Source organism: Heterodontus francisci, chromosome 7 (genome assembly GCF_036365525.1).
Source record: "Heterodontus francisci isolate sHetFra1 chromosome 7, sHetFra1.hap1, whole genome shotgun sequence".
NCBI classification, from domain to species: domain Eukaryota; kingdom Metazoa; phylum Chordata; class Chondrichthyes; order Heterodontiformes; family Heterodontidae; genus Heterodontus; species Heterodontus francisci.
The window spans coordinates 103526574-103545597 of NC_090377.1; the positions used below are offsets into that span (position 1 = coordinate 103526574).

Consider the following 19024-nt stretch of genomic DNA (forward strand, 5'->3'; position numbering starts at 1 on the left):
TGTAGTGATTGATTGATTAGTCTGTCCATTGATCAGTATTCACTGTGTTTGATTGCTTAAGCCTATGGTTGGAGCTGAAGAGTTGAAACTGAAACCAAAAGATAGAGAGCTAAAATGTTTTACAAAACAGAGACTGTTCAGGAGAAGACATGTACCTTGTAAGAGGTACCTTGTAAGACCTTGTAAGAACTGAGATATTTTAAAGTCCTGTAAATAAACCAGTTGGTGGTTTAATAGTAGTGTGGTATCTGCATTGCTCTGAGATAAATCAGATGTACGTAATATATTCAACAATCCGGCGTAGACATAACAAAAATGTGGCTACGAGGATGATTCCGCAGAGTTCATTGTTATCAACTCCAGAACCATTTGTTTCAATGGTGGGAAATACTCCCATGTGCTAGGAGCGATGGATTTCAGGGTTCAAGATCTACTTGCTCACTACAAGGACAGACAGCCCAGATATAGAAGTGAACCATAAGAAAACGATACTTATACATTGTCTAGGAGCAGAAGGCCAGTGTATATTCGAGCAGGTCACAGAAGATACCTCTAAGTTTGATACAGTGGTAAATGCTCTCAAAAAATACTTTGGGCCAGAGGAAAGTGTGATGAAAGAGCAATGCGCATTACGTCAGAGATCCCAGGGACTTGGTGAGCCCATTAAACAAAAGTGACAGCATTGCAGTGATTGGTGGCTACATGTAAATTTGGCACACTAACCAATAAATTAATTTGTGACCAATTGATTGGAAAGACTTCAATTCCGCGAATTAGGGAATGTCTCCTCATGGAGGATGATGATTTGACCTTGGAAAATGTCATCACCTGAGCAGTCCAGATTGAATCTGCCATGTTAGTTTTGAAGTGGTTACAAACACATGCACTCTTAGACTCACAGTTACAGATACAGCTTGCCCAACCAGCTGCAGTGCAAGGGTTAGGGACAAGAAGAACTCAGCAACCTCATCAAATTGTGTCCCATTAAGGTAAGTTACCTTCAAAACTGTGCCGAAATTATGGAAATGCTCATTGAGTCACAATGCCATGTCCAGCTCAAGGGAAAAAGTGTAATTCAAGGCCAAGTATGTTTTCCCCTCTTGTTGGTTCCCTCACCACCTGCCGCATACCCAGTCTAGCAGATATGTCCTTTAGGACTCGGCCAGCTCGGTCAGTAGTGGTGCCACCGAGCCACTCTTGGTGATGGACATTGAAGTCCCCCACCCAGAGTACATTTTGTGCCCTCGCCACACTCAGTGCTTCCTCCAAGTGCTGTTCAACATGGAGGAGTATGACTCATCAGCTGAGGGAGGGCGGTAGGTGGTAATCAGCAGGAGGTTTCCTTGTCCATGTTTGACCTGATGCCATGAGACTTCATGGGGTCCAGAGTCGATGTTGAGGACTCCCAAGGCAACTACCTCCCTACTGTATACCACTGTGCCACCACCTCTGGTGGGTCTGTCCTGCCGGTGGGACAGGACATACCCAGGGATGGTGATGGCTGTGTCTGGGACATTGTCTGTGAGGTATGATTCCGTGAGTATGACTATGTCAGGCTGTTGCTTGACTAGTCTGTGGGACAGCTCGCTCAACTGTGGCACAAGCCCCCAGATGTTAGTAAGGAGAACTTTGCAGGGTCGACAGGGCTGGGTTTGCCGTTGTCGTTTCCGGTGCCTAGGTCGATGCCGGGTGGTCCGTCCGGTTTCATTCCTTTTTATTGACTTCGTAGCGGTTAGGTACAAATGAGTGGCTTGCTAGGCCATTTCAGAGGGCATGTAAGAGTCAACCACATTGCTGTGGGTCTGGAGTCACGTGTCGGCCAGACCAGGTAAGGACAGAAGATTTCCTTCCCTAAAGAACATTAGTGAACCAGATGGGTTTTTCCAACAATCGACAATGGTTTCATGGCCATCATTAGACTAGATTTTAATTCCAGATTTATTAATTGAATTCAAATTCCACCTTCTGCTGTGTCCCCAGAGCAATACCCTGGGTCTCTGGGTTACTAGTCCAGTGACAATACCACTACGCCACTGCCTCCCCCTGAATGATGGGGCCGTAATTGGCCGGGTTGGACTTGTCCTGCTTTTTGTGTATAGGACATGCCTGGGCAATTTTTCACATTGCTGGGTAAATGCCAGTCTTGCAGCTGTACTGGAACAGCTTGGCTAGGGGCCTGGCAAGTTTAGGAGCACAGGTCTTCAGTACTATTGCCGTAATGTTATCAGGGCCCATAGCCTTTGCAGTATCCCGTGCCTTCAGTCGTTTCTTGATATCATGCGGAATGAATTGAATTGGCTGAAGACTGGCATCTGTGATGCTGAGGACTTCAGGAGGAGGCCGAGATGGATCATTAAGTTGACACTTCTGGCTGAAGATTGTTGCAAATGCTTCTGCCTTATCTTTTGCACTGATGTGCTGGGCTCCCCCATCATTGAGGATGGGGATATTTGTGGAGCCACCTATTCCAGTTAGTTGTTTAATTGACCACCACCATTCACAACTGGCATCTCTGAAGCTGGGACTTCAGCTGCAGGCCAAGAAGGATCATTCACTAGGCACTTCTGGCTGATGATAGTTGTAAATGCTCAAGCTTTCTCTTTTGCATTTACTTTCTCAGCTCCCTATCATTCAGAATGGGGATGTTCTTGGAGCCTCCTCCTCCTGTTAGCTGTTTAATTGTCTGCCACCATTCATGACTGGATGTGGCAGGGCTGCAGAGCATTGATTTGATCTGTTCATTGTGGAATCATTTAGCTCTCCCTATAGCATTTTGCTTCTGCTGTTCAGCATGCATGTAATCCTGTGTTGTAACTTCACCAGGTTGGCACCTCATTTTCAGATATGCCTGATGCTGCCCCTGGCATGTTCTCCTACACTACACGACAGTTACTTGGCTTGAGGGTACTGGTAGAATGAGGGATATGCTGGGCCAAGATGTTACAGATTGTGGTGAAATGCATATGTGCTGCTGCTGATGGCCCAAAGTGCTTCATGGATACCCAGTTTTGAGCTGCTAGATCTGTAATGAGTCTATCCCATTTGGCATGATGGTAGTGCCACACAACACAATGGAGGGTGTCCTCAGTGTGAAGATGGGACTTCATCTTGCCATGTGTACAAGAGGTGCGATGATGAAAAATGATGGACTAAAACAAAAAGTTATAAAAATTGGCTTTGTTTTTACAAAATGGACCTTTATTTTAAAAAGTGAACAATGTGCTCCAAAATGGCCACCGAAGGTAAAAAACTTGACCTTAGCTTATTCAAATTGTCTGACAGGGACAAAGGAAAATCTTCAAAGCTAAGAAGGGGTCAGTTGTACCCATCCCACACCCATCCTGAAATCTTCCTGAGTTGAATGGTTCTTCTGAAACAAAGAAGGTGTGAAGTGGAAACAGCATAAACCTGATTATTATCATCCTGAACCCATCAAAAGACACCATTGAATTGAATGGGGGGGGTTCTTCTAAAATAAAGAAGGAGTGGAGTGGCCACATCCTAGGCAATTGTCAGTCACTACAGGGAAGCAAATGCCTATCTCCCAGCAGAGGTGAAATGTAACGCAATTTTACCTTAAATGGGAGGTCGAGAGAGAGATAGACCAGAAAGAAGCATCCAAGAAGCTTTTCCAGCTAAGGGTCTGGGAGAATTTCAGCAAGCCAGAAGTGACATTCTCTGCTGTAGAATTCTACATCTGCACTTAAACAGCAGTGAATCAGAAGTGATCCACTGGCTTCAACTGAACTTTCAACCGAGAGAAGCCTACAAACACCACAGGCCTGCAACCAATGCGAGCTTGACTTCCGAGAGAACTCAACAAGTTTACCGTGACCCTTGAAACCTAGCCCCACTTACCATCGCTTACCCCTTTTCCTCTCTATCTGTCTCTACTGATGTGTGTGCGCATGAACGAATGTGTGAGTGGATGCAGTTGGGAGAATTTCGGGTTAAGACATATGTTGTGTGATTTCCTTTAAGAGTAATGTACCTTTAAGATCTTAGTATGCTAATGAGCCAAGTGCCAGAATGTAGTCATTTGGCAACATGCCAGTTTCTGCTCCTGTAACACCAAGAGGCAAGGTCCTGTAATAGTTGGCTCTGTACTGTATATATTAGCTGCTTCATAAACCTGTTTTGAGATCTTCAAACAACCTGAACTCCACGTATATTTACGCTGCATCAGACAACATCAAAAAAGATTCTCACTGCAGCGTATTGATCGATAAGTAAATGATTTCCTGTTTTAACCCCACAAGAAAACCAGTAGCTGGCTTTTTTTGACAAATAAAACACAAAGGGATAAACCCAAATAAAGGGATAAACCCCCAGTCAGCTGGGGGTGGAACAGTAACCATAACGATCTCCACAAGGAGATTGCTGGTCACTCCTACCAATGCTGTTGTGGACAGATGCATCTGCGACAGGTAGATTGGTGAGGATGAGGCTGTAGTGTTGTTCTGTGTTCTTAAGTCTTCATTAAATTATAATTGTAGGCTTTTTATTCAGATTCAACACAAACACTATTTATTGTCTTACTCATCTATATTGCATGAACTCAGGTCCAGGTCTTTTAATCATGTGTGTGTGTGTGTGCTCTCTGCAAACCATGTGTTGAATGTGCCTCTCAAAATGATGGCTCCTGCATATATGATGTCATTAGCTGCATCTGTGGGCTGATCTCTTAAAGGTGTGGCTTTCTTAAAGGTGAAGTCCTCATTACAGTGCATTACAGAGGACAAGTACATTTTTTTCTTTATGTTGCCACAAGTCCAGTCTGCCAGATATGTCATTTGGACTCAGCCAGCTTACTCAGTACTGATGGACATAAGTCCTCCACCTATAGTACATTCTGTGCCCTTGCAACCCCACAGTGTCTTTTCCAAGTTGTGTTCAGCATGGAGGCGTACTAATTCATCTGTTGAGAGAAGGCCATAAGTGGTAGATAGTCACTGCTAATAAAGAAAGAAAGATTTGCATTTATATAGCAGCTTTCACACTCTCAGGATGTCTTAAGGCTCTTCAGATGTGTAATATAAGAAATAGATATATAGACTCACAGCAGAAATAGATAATTTTCTTTTAAAAAAACTGCTTGAGATATTTTTGTCATGTGATATGCTTCCTAGTGTGTTTTTCATTTAATGTGTCACATTCTCTTGACACATTCACTGTGTGGTTGCTCCTGCCCCACTTCCCCTAGGCCACAAGACCAAACATCCTCTGACGATCTCCCCTGCTCTGGTCCTGATCTTGCATCTTTCTCTAATTTCTCTCCTATCACCCCTCATGCCTTCTCCAAGCTCTTCTTGTCCATGGGAACCATCTCCTGATCCCTTGATCCTATTCTCACTAAATTGCTGAGCACCAGACTTCCCTTCTTGGCTCCTATGTTAGCTGATATTCTTAATGGTTCTCTCTCATTGGATTTTGTCTTCCTTTCCTTTGTATCTGTCTTTATCAACCCTGTGTTCAAGAAAACCTCAGATGAGGCAGTGTTGCAGGTGGGGACTATGTATGTTGCAAATTCCTATTTTTCAGTCGACAAATGCACTGGTGGAGCACTGGAGACTGATAGGCCAAGGGAATTGAATCATCACAGCCTCCGGAAGTGGAAGTATTCCTTATCGGAGGACATTCAGGCCAAGAATAGGTGCCTAAAGGCCCCATACAAATGACATAATCTATTGAGTGCACAAACTCCAGCAACACCAGCAGTGGATGGTGCTATTGGCCCATTCACAGCTTTTCTGGCAGTCTCATGGCCCACACATTTTCTGCTTCTCCATTTATTCACTTTAATGATAATCATATAACTGAGATCATTGTGGTAAAATATTCTGCATGAGACTACCAGATACCAGCACTGTTTTGGACAATTTGTATGAGGATTCAAAAATAAATCAATTGAACAAGAAGACAATGTAATAGAGAGTATTTTATTATGTTCATAAATAATTCAACAAAATTAGCTCATGTTTTACAATGACAGACTAGAAATCTCTCATTCGTCTGAAAGATCCAATTGTCGAACAAGAGGCACCCCAGTCACTGAATCTCCTGTATTCACCGGGTCTCATGAAGTACTGTCGGCCTCTGTAGTTGGGATGTTCATAGAAGATCCAGTAACCGTCCATCACATGGCAGGAGTGAATGTCACGGTAACGGAAACGATCATAGACGGATGGACAGTCATCCTGGAATTCCATCATCTGTCCTCCAAAGTCAGGTCTCTCGTAAATCTTCATTCTGTAGGAGCCTCCCCTGTACTGTAATAGAAATGAAATGACATTAGTGATAAAACTGCAAATATACATTTGGTATATGTAGAAAAAGAGAAACTTTGTAAAGAAAGGAATCTAATGGGGCCCAATGATGACATCAACAATGAGAGCAAAGCTGAGATGATTTATTCACATCGATTCAATAGGTTAATTATGTTTGAGACTTGTTAACAGCAAGCAGCTTTGGCAATTTTATACTAAATCAGTGAATTATCTATAAGAGTGTACATTGGACTGATATTAGTTGGTGCATGCAGGTGGAGGTTTAGCAATATCAAAAAAAATCTAAATGTTATTCTAGTTCCCACTGTGATGAGGTTCCTTCTCTGTGTGGAGCAGCTTTATCTTTCCTACAATTAAAGTAAGACGAATGGGGTGGGTGCAAACATGTCTGTCAGCACGTTGTAGCCAGTCATAGAGTCATTCAGCCCATCAAGTCCATGCTGGCTCTCTACAGAGCTATCTAGTCAGTATCACACCCCCATTCGATCCACACCTTAGTCTAGCTGCGGATGAATTTATTACTTCCTACACTGTCAATGCTCCAATTTGGCTTTTGGTTCTGAATATCTGATTAATTATGAACAAATGCATCCAATTATCTCTCAGATATTCAGGACTTTGCAATCGGCTACCATCGTACGACACTTAGAACTTCCGTCCCAGTTGATGCAATTATTGACTTAAGAACCAACCCGTATAAATTAACTGCAGGTACAAAATTACAAGGGCTGATAGTAATTTCTGGCAGTGCCACAAATGGGTGGTAGTGGATCAGTAAATCAGGCAGGATGTGTGACAGGCAGACAATCCATGACCTATTAATCACCACCGCTGAAAGTTAAAATCAGTCCTGTGGAAACAGCTGATGACTCTTCACTGCTGATGCACAGAAACTCAAATGTCACTGATCATTTTCGAAGTGTCAGTTTGGGTAGAACATCTAAGCCACCAAAGGTAACTCACATATGGGTAGGTGCGACATGACCTGATGCTGTCATTGAATCCCATCCAGCGCTGGTAGTCAGGATATTCGCCCCTGCTCAGAACATACTGGTATCCCATGTAATTGGGTCTCTCATACACCACCCACCAGTCACTGTCAACACGGATGGAGTTACAGCGGCTGAAGAAAGAGTGCAGGTCAGCACAGTCAGTACTGCACTCATAGTGCCGACCCTGGAAGTTCCTGTCCTCGTAAAAGATAATCTGTGGAAAGACATAGGTTTGTAAATTCATAATTTCTCAAACTTGGCAATACTGGATGAAGAATTCCAATACAATATATAAACTCTGTGTTTTCCTTACCTTTCCCATTTTGAGATCACAGTTAGCTTGTAACTAGCTGAATGTTTCACTGCTTCACACAGCTTGGTATTTATATGTTGGGTAAAATGGCTTTACTGAGCTCTTCTTTTGTTATTTTAATGATTGCAATGGTTTGAAATCAGCATAAAAGCAGCAAAACACATGACATATACACTCATTGTAAAGAAAATGAATTTAAGGCACCTATGTCCCATTGATTGCATTTTGCCTTCATGTCTTTTTAATTGTGTGACAATACATTGGAAGCCATTGTGCTCCCTACACTCTGCTTCCACTGAAATTCTCAAACAGTTGTCATTGCACATTCAACCAGGTATTTTTCCAGCATTTCAGTGTAATGGCTGAAGTTTACTCCAAAACTGGTCAAAATGCTGGTGTACATATCCAGAACAAGTTGCTTTCTACATAATCGACAGAAGTATAACTGTCTGTGTATTTAGATTTGAGAATGTGCTCCAAAGTTCATTAGCTTTTATCACTGCCTGTATTTATTTGGTGACATTGCGACTGCAATTTTGAGGGTGGTATTTATTAACACCGGTCACAGCCCATTCACGGTTTCATATTTTAATCAGCGATATTTTGTTATGTACTATCTTTCACTTTGTTATAAATTTCAGTTTTGCTGAAGTCATATCAGAACAGTGAAGAGGATAATAGAAAGGCAGATGGTCGTGTAATCAAAGTAATTTGTAGAATGTGGATACTGGGGGAGGGTAGTTGGATTCTTTAGTGGGTACTAAATAAAAAGGAGAAAAGAGACTCTGGGATGACCCTGTTCAAGGGATACAAATCAATTGCAATCTAATACATTTTTGACATAATCACAAATATGCTTACTGTCATGAAGATCCCCACCTGCCAAGAATGAGGCATATTAATTTCATCATCTGAACATTAATTTTTAAACTGTTGCTGGAGTGAAGAAATTACTTTTTAAAAAGCGATAACCAGACACTTGGCTGGAGGACATTTGCATACTAAGAGACAATGCTTCGAGATATAAAAAAATGCTCTCTGTTTCAATTAACAGAGATTGGGCTGGGTAATGATGATCCACATCTTGTCAGGGTAAGAGACAGCACTACACCCCCTGAACAAGAGCTTTGGAATCCACAAAGGCAAGAGTGGTTATGATCGCTGGTCACATGACTAACCGGCTGGTCCAGGCTTTTTGAACGAGACACAGGGCAGTTTGAATTCAGACTGCAGATTGCAACTGAACCTGGAACAAGAGTGCTTCTCTCTTGGCTGGCTCTCTCTCTCGCTTTCTCACAAGCCTCCAGACACACTGAAAACACATAAACCTCAAGAGAGAAAAGACTCCGCCATCGAAACAAGTTAAAGCATGCACTGGGCCCCAACGACCAGCAAGACTTACCGGCAACCAAAGTCTTCACATTGAACTCAAAAGACCATAAATAACTACCAGATATTGCCTCAAACATTTCCCATTTATTCCTTCTACTTTTTCTGTCTCTATCTGCGTGTGTGTTTATCGCGTATGCATGCGAGCGTGGTCGCATTGTGTATTCGTAGCCGTTACCCAAACTAGTGTTTAAGATTAATAACTTTCATCTTTCTTGTCTAAATCTAATAAAACCTGTCTGATTTATTTGCCTTACAATTGGAAAACAGTGAACAAGGAGTCACTGAAGGGGAGTTAAAACACGGTGTTTTTAAAATTAAATCCTGTCACAGTGAGACCAGGCAAAGGATGAGAGGGAACCCCTAGACCCCCATCTCAACTGGTCATAAACAAAAATAGAATAAAAGCAAAGATCCCAGTGACTGGGAAAGATACAAAGAACAGCAAAGGATGACAAACCAGACAGTAAGTGCTACAAAAAATAAGCATGAAAAGAAACTTGTAAGGGATATCAAGATCAAAACAAAAATGTGTCATGTAGTGATTGATTGATTAGTCTGTCCATTGATCAGTATTCACTGTGTTTGATTGCTTAAGCCTATGGTTGGAGCTGAAGAGTTGAAACTGAAACCAAAAGATACAGAGCTAAAATGTTTTACAAAACAGAGACTGTTCAGGAGAAGACATGGACCTTGTAAGAGGTACCTTGTAAGACCTTGTAAGAACTGAGATATTTTAAAGTCCTGTAAATAAACCAGTTGGTAGTTTAATAGTAGTGTGGTATCTGCATTGCTCTGAGATAAATCAGATGTACGTAATATATTCAACAATCCGGCGTAGACATAATAAAAATGTGGCTACGAGGATGATTCCGCAGAGTTCATTGTTATCAACTCCAGAACCATTTGTTTCAATGGTGGGAAATACTCCCATGTGCTAGGAGCGATGGATTTCAGGGTTCAAGATGTACTTGCTCACTACAAGGACAGACAGCCCAGATATAGAAGTGAACCATAAGAAAACGATACTTATACATTGTCTAGGAGCAGAAGGCCAGTGTATATTCGAGCAGGTCACAGAAGATACCTCTAAGTTTGATACAGTGGTAAATGCTCTCAAAAAATACTTTGGGCCAGAGGAAAGTGTGATGAAAGAGCAATGCGCATTACGTCAGAGATCCCAGGGACTTGGTGAGCCCATTAAACAAAAGTGACAGCATTGCAGTGATTGGTGGCTACATGTAAATTTGGCACACTAACCAATAAATTAATTTGTGACCAATTGATTGGAAAGACTTCAATTCCGCGAATTAGGGAATGTCTCCTCATGGAGGATGATGATTTGACCTTGGAAAATGTCATCACCTGAGCAGTCCAGATTGACTCTGCCATGTTAGTTTTGAAGTGGTTACAAACACATGCACTCTTAGACTCACAGTTACAGATACAGCTTGCCCAACCAGCTGCAGTGCAAGGGTTAGGGACAAGAAGAACTCAGCAACCTCATCAAATTGTGTCCCATTAAGGTAAGTTACCTTCAAAACTGTGCCGAAATTGTGGAAATGCTCATTGAGTCACAATGCCATGTCCAGCTCAAGGGAAAAAGTGTAATTCAAGGCCAAGTATGTTTTCCCCTCTTGTTGGTTCCCTCACCACCTGCCGCATACCCAGTCTAGCAGATATGTCCTTTAGGACTCGGCCAGCTCGGTCAGTAGTGGTGCTACCGAGCCACTCTTGGTGATGGACTAAAACACAAAGTTATAAAAATTGGCTTTGTTTTTACAAAATGGACCTTTATTTTAAAAAGTGAACAATGTGCTCCAAAATGGCCACCGAAGGTAAAAGACTTGACCTTAGCTTATTCAAATTGTCTGACAGGGACGAAGGAAAATCTTCAAAGCTAAGAAGGGGTCAGTTGTACCCATCCCACACCCATCCTGAAATCTTCCTGAGTTGAATGGTTCTTCTGAAACAAAGAAGGTGTGAAGTGGAAACAGCATAAACCTGATTATTATCATCCTGAACCCATCAAAAGACACCATTGAATTGAATGGGGGGGGTTCTTCTAAAATAAAGAAGGTGTGGAGTGGCCACATCCTCGGCAATTGTCAGTCACTACAGGGAAGCAAATGCCTATCTCCCAGCAGAGGTGAAATGTCACGCAATTTTACCTTAAATGGGAGGTCTAGAGAGAGATAGACCAGAAAGAAGCATCCAAGAAGCTTTTCCAGCTAAGGGTCTGGGAGAATTTCAGCAAGCCAGAAGTGACATTCTCTGCTGTAGAATTCTACATCTGCACTTAAACAGCAGTGAATCAGAAGTGATCCACTGGCTTCAACTGAACTTTTAACCGAGAGAAGCCTACAAACACCACAGGCCTGCAACCAATGCGAGCTTGACTTCCGAGAGAACTCAACAAGTTTACCGTGACCCTTGAAACCTAGCCCCACTTACCATCGCTTACCCCTTTTCCTCTCTATCTGTCTCTACTTATGTGTGTGCGCATGAACGAATGTGTGAGTGGATGCAGTTGGGAGAATTTCGGGTTAAGACATATGTTGTGTGATTTCCTTTAAGAGTAATGTACCTTTAAGATCTTAGTATGCTAATGAGCCAAGTGCTAGAATGTAGTCATTTGGCAACATGCCAGTTTCTGCTCCTGTAACACCAAGAGGCAAGGTCCTGTAATAGTTGGCTCTGTACTGTATATATTAGCTGCTTCATAAACCTGTTTTGAGATCTTCAAACAACCTGAACTCCACGTATATTTACGCTGCATCAGACAACATCAAAAAAGATTCTCACTGCAGCGTATTGATCGATAAGTAAATGATTTCCTGTTTTAACCCCACAAGAAAACCAGTAGCTGGCTTTTTTTGACAAATAAAACACAAAGGGATAAACCCAAATAAAGGGATAAACCCCCAGTCAGCTGGGGGTGGAACAGTAACCATAACGATCTCCACAAGGAGATTGCTGGTCACTCCTACCAATGCTGTTGTGGACAGATGCATCTGCGACAGGTAGATTGGTGAGGATGAGGCTGTAGTGTTGTTCTGTGTTCTTAAGTCTTCATTAAATTATAATTGTAGGCTTTTTATTCAGATTCAACACAAACACTATTTATTGTCTTACTCATCTATATTGCATGAACTCAGGTCCAGGTCTTTTAATCATGTGTGTGTGTGTGTGCTCTCTGCAAACCATGTGTTGAATGTGCCTCTCAAAATGATGGCTCCTGCATTTGTGGGCTGATCTCTTAAAGGTGTGGTTTTCTTAAAGGTGAAGTCCTCATTACAGTGCATTACAGAGGACAAGTACATTTTTTTCTTTATGTTGCCACAAGTCCAGTCTGCCAGATATGTCATTTGGACTCAGCCAGCTTACTCAGTACTGATGGACATAAGTCCTCCACCTAAAGTACATTCTGTGCCCTTGCAACCCCACAGTGTCTTTTCCAAGTTATGTTCAGCATGGAGGAGTACTAATTCATCTGTTGAGAGAAGGCCATAAGTGGTAGATAGTCACTGCTAATAAAGAAAGAAAGATTTGCATTTATATAGCAGCTTTCACACTCTCAGGATGTCTTAAGGCTCTTCAGATGTGTAATATAAGAAATAGATATATAGACTCACAGCAGAAATAGATAATTTTCTTTTAAAAAAACTGCTTGAGATATTTTTGTCATGTGATATGCTTCCTAGTGTGTTTTTCATTTAATGTGTCACATTCTCTTGACACATTCACTGTGTGGTTGCTCCTGCCCCACTTCCCCTAGGCCACAAGACCAAACATCCTCTGACGATCTCCCCTGCTCTGGTCCTGATCTTGCATCTTTCTCTAATTTCTCTCCTATCACCCCTCATGCCTTCTCCAAGCTCTTCTTGTCCATGGGAACCATCTCCTGATCCCTTGATCCTATTCTCACTAAATTGCTGAGCACCAGACTTCCCTTCTTGGCTCCTATGTTAGCTGATATTCTTAATGGTTCTCTCTCATTGGATTTTGTCTTCCTTTCCTTTGTATCTGTCTTTATCAACCCTGTGTTCAAGAAAACCTCAGATGAGGCAGTGTTGCAGGTGGGGACTATGTATGTTGCAAATTCCTATTTTTCAGTCGACAAATGCACTGGTGGAGCACTGGAGATTGATAGGCCAAGGGAATTGAATCATCACAGCCTCCGGAAGTGGAAGTATTCCTTATCGGAGGACATTCAGGCCAAGAATAGGTGCCTAAAGGCCCCATACAAATGACATAATCTATTGAGTGCACAAACTCCAGCAAGATCAGCAGTGGATGGTGCTATTGGCCCATTCACAGCTTTTCTGGCAGTCTCATGGCCCACACATTTTCTGCTTCTCTATTTATTCACTTTAATGATAATCATATAGCTGAAATCATTGTGGTAAAATATTCTGCATGAGACTACCAGATACCAGCACTGTTTTGGACAATTTGTATGAGGATTCAAAAATAAATCAATTGAACAAGAAGACAATGTAATAGAGAGTATTTTATTATGCTCATAAATAATTCAACAAAATTAGCTCATGTTTTACAATGACAGACTAGAAATCTCTCATTCGTCTGAAAGATCCAATTGTCGAACAAGAGGCACCCCAGTCACTGAATCTCCTGTATTCACCGGGTCTCATGAAGTACTGTCGGCCTCTGTAGTTGGGATGTTCATAGAAGATCCAGTAACCGTCCATCACATGGCTGGAGTGAATGTCACGGTAACGGAAACTATCATAGACGGATGGACATTCATCCTGGAATTCCATCATCTGTCCTCCAAAGTCAGGTCTCTCGTAAATCTTCATTCTGTAGGAGCCTCCCCTGTACTGTAATAGAAATGAAATGACATTAGTGATAAAACTACAAATATACATTTGGTATATGTAGAAAAAGAGAAACTTGGTAAAGGAAGGAATCTAATGGGGCCCAATGATGACATCAACAATGAGAGCAAAGCTGAGATGATTTATTCACATCGATTCAATAGGTTAATTATTTTTGAGACTTGTTAACAGCAAGCAGCTTCGGCAATTTTATACTAAATCAGTGAATTATCTGTAAGAGTGTGCATTGGACTGATATTAGTTGGTGCATGCAGGTGGAGGTTTAGCAATATCAATAAAAATCTAAATGTTATTCTAGTTCCCACTGTGATGAGGTTCCTTATCTGTGTGGAGCAGCTTTATCTTTCCTACAATTAAAGTAAGACGAATGGGGTGGGTGCAAACATGTCTGTCAGCACGTTGTAGCCAGTCATAGAGTCATTCAGCCCATCAAGTCCATGCTGACTCTCTACAGAGTTATCTAGTCAGTATCACACCCCCATTCGATCCACACCTTAGTCTAGCTGCAGATAAATTTATTACTTCCTACACTGTCAATGCTCCAATTTGGCTTTTGGTTCTGAATATCTGATTAATTATGAACAAATGCATCCAATTATATCTCAGATATTCAGGACTTTGCAATCGGCTACCATCGTACGACACTTAGAACTTCCTTCCCAGTTGCTGCAATTATTGACTTAAGAACCAACCTGTATAAATTAACTGCAGGTACAAAATTACAAGGGCTGATAGTAATTTCTGGCAGTGCCACAAATGGGTGGTAGTGGAGCAGTAAATCAGGCAGGATGTGTGACAGGCAGACAATCCACTACCTGTTAATCACCACCGCTGAAAGTTAAAATCAGTCCTGTGGAAACAGCTGATAACTCTTCACTGCTGATGCACATAAACTCAAATGTCACTGATCATTTTCTAAGTGTCAGTTTGGGTAGAACATCTAAGCCACCAAAGGTAACTCACATATGGGTAGCTGCGACATGACCTGATGCTGTCATTGAATCCCATCCAGCGCTGGTAGTCAGGATATTCGCTCCTGCTCAGAACATACTGGTATCCCATGTAATTGGGTCTCTCAAACACCACCCACCAGTCACTGTCAACACGGATGGAGTTACAGCGGCTAAAGAAAGAGTGCAGGTCAGCGCAGTCAGTACTGCACTCATAGTGCCGACCCTGGAAGTTCCTGTCCTCATAAAAGATAATCTGTGGAAAGACATAGGTTTGTAAATTCATAATTTCTCAAACTTGGCAATACTGGATGAAGAATTCCAATACAATATATAAACTCTGTGTTTTCCTTACCTTTCCCATTTTGAGATCACAGTTAGTGTTGGAGAATTTTCTGAGCTTTGCTAATTATTTCTTAACTTTGTAAAAATAGAGAAACGGGACGCAGCTTGTAGCTAACCAAACCAATGATCAGGAAATGTAGACAGAGCAACTGACCACAATCATCTGGCTTAGGAAGGGACAGAGCTCATGATGGATTTTGGGGAAGTGAAAGCAGAATATTCGTCACTGACTCTTCCGCTTTTATCATATTTGTGCAACCTAGCCAGAAGTAACGGCCAAATATAGTACCTGGAGTGTGTACGTTAAATAGGGAACAATAGCTTGTTATGCTCGAACTAACGCTCTACTGACATCGGACATTGCAAAGGGCACAGAGCTGCAGGTGGTCTTGTGGTTGTCCTGTGGTTTATGCTTAATTGTGAAACTGCTAGCTCTGCTTCTTTTATACTATATAAGTCCACGGCGACTTGTAGTTGGCGGGAGCAGCACTGGACTGCATTTAGGTAAGGTGTGCACCCCCATGATATCATGCAATAAAAAGTTTGTTCTCAACGTCTGAGTCCGGAGAATTTGTTCAACAATTGGGCACAATCTGGATTTTCTTCAACAGTTAGCTTGTAACGAGCTGAATGTTTCACTGCTTCACACAGCTTGGTATTTATATGTTGGGTAAAATGGCTTTGCTGAGCTCTTCTTTTGTTAGTTTAATGATTGCAATGGTTTGAAATCAGCATAAAAGCAGCAAAACACATGACATCTACACTCATTGTAAAGAAAATGAATTTAAGGCACCTATGTCCCATTGATTGCATTTTGCCTTCATGTCTTTTTAATTGTGTGACAATACATTGGAAGCCATTGTGCTCCCTACACTCTGCTTCCACTGAAATTCTCAAACAGTTGTCATTACACATTCAACCAGGTATTTTTCCAGCATTTCAGTGTAATGGCTGAAGTTTACTCCAAAACTGGTCAAAATGCAGATGTACATATCCAGAACAAGTTGCTTTCTACATAATCGACAGAAGTATAACTGTCTGTGTATTTAGATTTGAGAATGTGCTTCAAAGTTCATAAGCTTTTATCACTGCATGTATTTATTTGGTGACATTGCCACTGCAATTTTGAGGGTGGTATTTATTAACACCGGTCACAGCCCATTCACGGTTTCATATTTTAATCAGCGATATTTTGTTATGTACTACCTTTCACTTTGTTATAAATTTCAGTTTTGCTGAAGTCATATCAGAACAGTAAAGAGGATAATAGAAAGGCAGATGGTCGTGCAATCAAAATAATTTGTAGAATGTGCATACTGGGGGAGGGTAGTTGGATTCTTTAGTGGGTACTAAATAAAAAGGAGAAAAGAGACTCTGGGATGACCCTGTTCAAGGGATACAAATCAATTGCAATCTAATACATTTTTGACATAATCACAAATATGCTTACTGTCATGAAGATCCCCACCTGCCAAGAATGAGGCATATTAATTTCATCATCTGAACATTAATTTTTAAACTGTTGCTGGAGTGAAGAAATTACTTTTTAAAAAGCGATAACCAGACACTTGGCTGGAGGACATTTGCATACTAAGAGGCAGTGCTTCGAGATATAAAAAAATGCTCACTGTTTCAATTAACAGAGATTGGGCTGGGTAATGATGATCCACATCTTGTCAGGGTAAGAGACAGCACTTCACCCCCTGAACAAGAGCTTTGGAATCCACAAAGGCAAGAGTGGTTATGATCGCTGGTCACATGACTAACCGGCTGGTCCAGGCTTTTTGAACGAGACACAGGGCAGTTTGAATTCAGACTACAGATTGCAACTGAACCTGGAACAAGAGTGCTTCTCTCTTGGCTGGCTCTCTCTCGCTTTCTCACAAGCCTCCAGACACACTGAAAACACATAAACCTCAAGAGAGAAAAGACTCCGCCATCGAAACAAGTTAAAGCATGCACTGGGCCCCAACGACCAGCAAGACTTACCGGCAACCAAAGTCTTCATATTGAACTCAAAAGACCATAAATAACTACCAGATATTGCCTCAAACATTTCCCATTTATTCCTTCTACTTTTTCTGTCTCTATCTGCGTGTGTGTTTATCGCGTATGCATGCGAGCGTGGTCGCATTGTGTATTCGTAGCCGTTACCCAAATTAGTGTTTAAGATTAATAACTTCCATCTTTCTTGTCTAAATCTAATAAAACCTGTCTGATTTATTTGCCTTACAATTGGGAAACAGTGAACAAGGAGTCACTGAAGGGGAGTTAAAACACGGTGTTTTTAAAATTAAATCCTGTCACAGTGAGACCAGGCAAAGGATGAGAGGGAACCCCTGGACCCCCATCTCAACTGGTCATAAACAAAAATAGAATAAAAGCAAAGATCCCAGTGACTGGGAAAGATACAAAGAACAGCAAAGGATGACAAACCAGACAGTAAGTGCTGCAAAAAAGAAACTTGTAAGGGACATCAAGATCAAAACTAAAATGTGTCATGTAGTGATTAATTGATTAGTCTGTCCATTGATCAGTATTCACTGTGTTTGATTGCTTAAGCCTATGGTTGGAGCTGAAGAGTTGAAACTGAAACCAAAAGATACAGAGCTAAAATGTTTTACAAAACAGAGACTGTTCAGGAGAAGACATGTACCTTGTGAGAGGTACCTTGTCAGACATTGGAAGAACTGAGATAGTTTAAAGTCCTGTAAATAAACCAGTTGGTGGTTTAATAGTAGTGTGGTATCTGCATTGCTCTGAGATAAATCAGGTGTACGTAATATATCCAGCAATCCGGCGTAAACATAAAAAAAACGTGGCTACGAGGATGATTCCGCAGAGTTCATTGTTATCAACTCCAGAACCATTTGTTTCAATGGTGGGAAATCCTCCCATGTGCTAGGAGCGATGGATTTCAGGGTTCAAGATCTACTTGCTCACTACAAAGACAGACAGCCCAGATATAGAAGTGAACCATAAGAAAACGATACTTGTACATTGTCTAGGAGCAGAAGGCCAGTGTATATTCGAGCAGGTCACAGAAGATACCTCTAAGTTTGATACAGTGGTAAGCGCTATCAAACAATACTTTGGGCCAGGGAAAAGTGTGATGAAAGAGCAATGCGCATTACGTCAGAGATCCCAGGGACTTGGTGAGCCCATTAAACAAAAGTGACAGCATTGCAGTGATTGGTGGCTACATGTAAATTTGGCACACTAACCAATAAATTAATTTGTGACCAATTGATTGTAAAGACTTAAATTCCACGAATTAGGGAATGTCTCCTCATGGAGGATGATGATTTGACCTTGGAAAATGTCATCACCTGAGCAGTCCAGATTGAATCTGCCATGTTAGTTTTGAAGTTGTTACAAACACGTGCACTCTTAGACTCACAGTTACAGATACAGCTTGCCCAACCAGCTGCAGTGCAAGGGTTAGGGACAAGAAGAACTCAGCAACCTCATCAAATTGTGTCCCATTAAGGTAAGTTACCTTCAAAACTGTGCCGAAATTGTGGAAATGCTCATTGAGTCACAATGCCATGTCCAGCTCAAGGGAAAAAGTGTAATTCAAGGCCAAGTATGTTTTCCCCTCTTGTTGGTTCCCTCACCACCTGCCGCATACCCAGTCTAGCAGATATGTCCTTGAGGACTCGGCCAGCTCGGTCAGTAGTGGTGCTACCGAGCCACTCTTGGTGATGGACATTGAAGTCCCCCACCCAGAGTACATTTTGTGCCCTCGCCACACTCAGTGCTTCCTCCAAGTGCAGTTCAACATGGAGGAGTATGACTCATCAGCTGAGGGAGGGCAGTAGGTGGTAATCAGCAGGAGGTTTCCTTGTCCATGTTTGACCTGATGCCATGAGACTTCATGGGGTCC

General features: G+C 41.8%; 2 protein-coding genes across 6 annotated transcripts; both read right to left on the reverse strand.

Annotated features, from left to right (window-relative positions):
• Positions 1-5976: 5976 nt before the first annotated feature.
• Positions 5977-9547, reverse strand: LOC137372202 (gamma-crystallin M2-like). 5 transcript variants are annotated; one of them, XM_068035812.1, is made up of 4 exons: positions 7593-7601; positions 7251-7493; positions 6653-6675; positions 5977-6264 (listed from the first exon to the last, which is right to left on the reverse strand). In XM_068035812.1, exons 1-4 carry the CDS (start codon positions 7599-7601, stop codon positions 5994-5996), a joined length of 546 nt encoding a protein of 181 aa, XP_067891913.1. In that variant the 3' UTR covers positions 5977-5993. The 5 variants fall into 5 exon arrangements, with proteins under 5 accessions (XP_067891913.1, XP_067891911.1, XP_067891910.1 ...); XM_068035810.1 differs by lacking the exons at positions 6653-6675; positions 7593-7601 and adding an exon at positions 9532-9547 and having other exon boundaries at positions 5977-6259; positions 7247-7495; XM_068035809.1 differs by lacking the exons at positions 6653-6675; positions 7593-7601 and adding an exon at positions 8572-8586 and having other exon boundaries at positions 5977-6269.
• Positions 9548-13476: 3929 nt separating this feature from the next.
• LOC137372201 (gamma-crystallin M2-like) lies at positions 13477-15297 on the reverse strand. Its single transcript, XM_068035807.1, has 3 exons — positions 15149-15297; positions 14807-15049; positions 13477-13825 (listed from the first exon to the last, which is right to left on the reverse strand). Exons 1-3 carry the CDS (start codon positions 15155-15157, stop codon positions 13550-13552), a joined length of 528 nt encoding a protein of 175 aa, XP_067891908.1. The 5' UTR covers positions 15158-15297; the 3' UTR covers positions 13477-13549.
• Positions 15298-19024: the final 3727 nt, after the last annotated feature.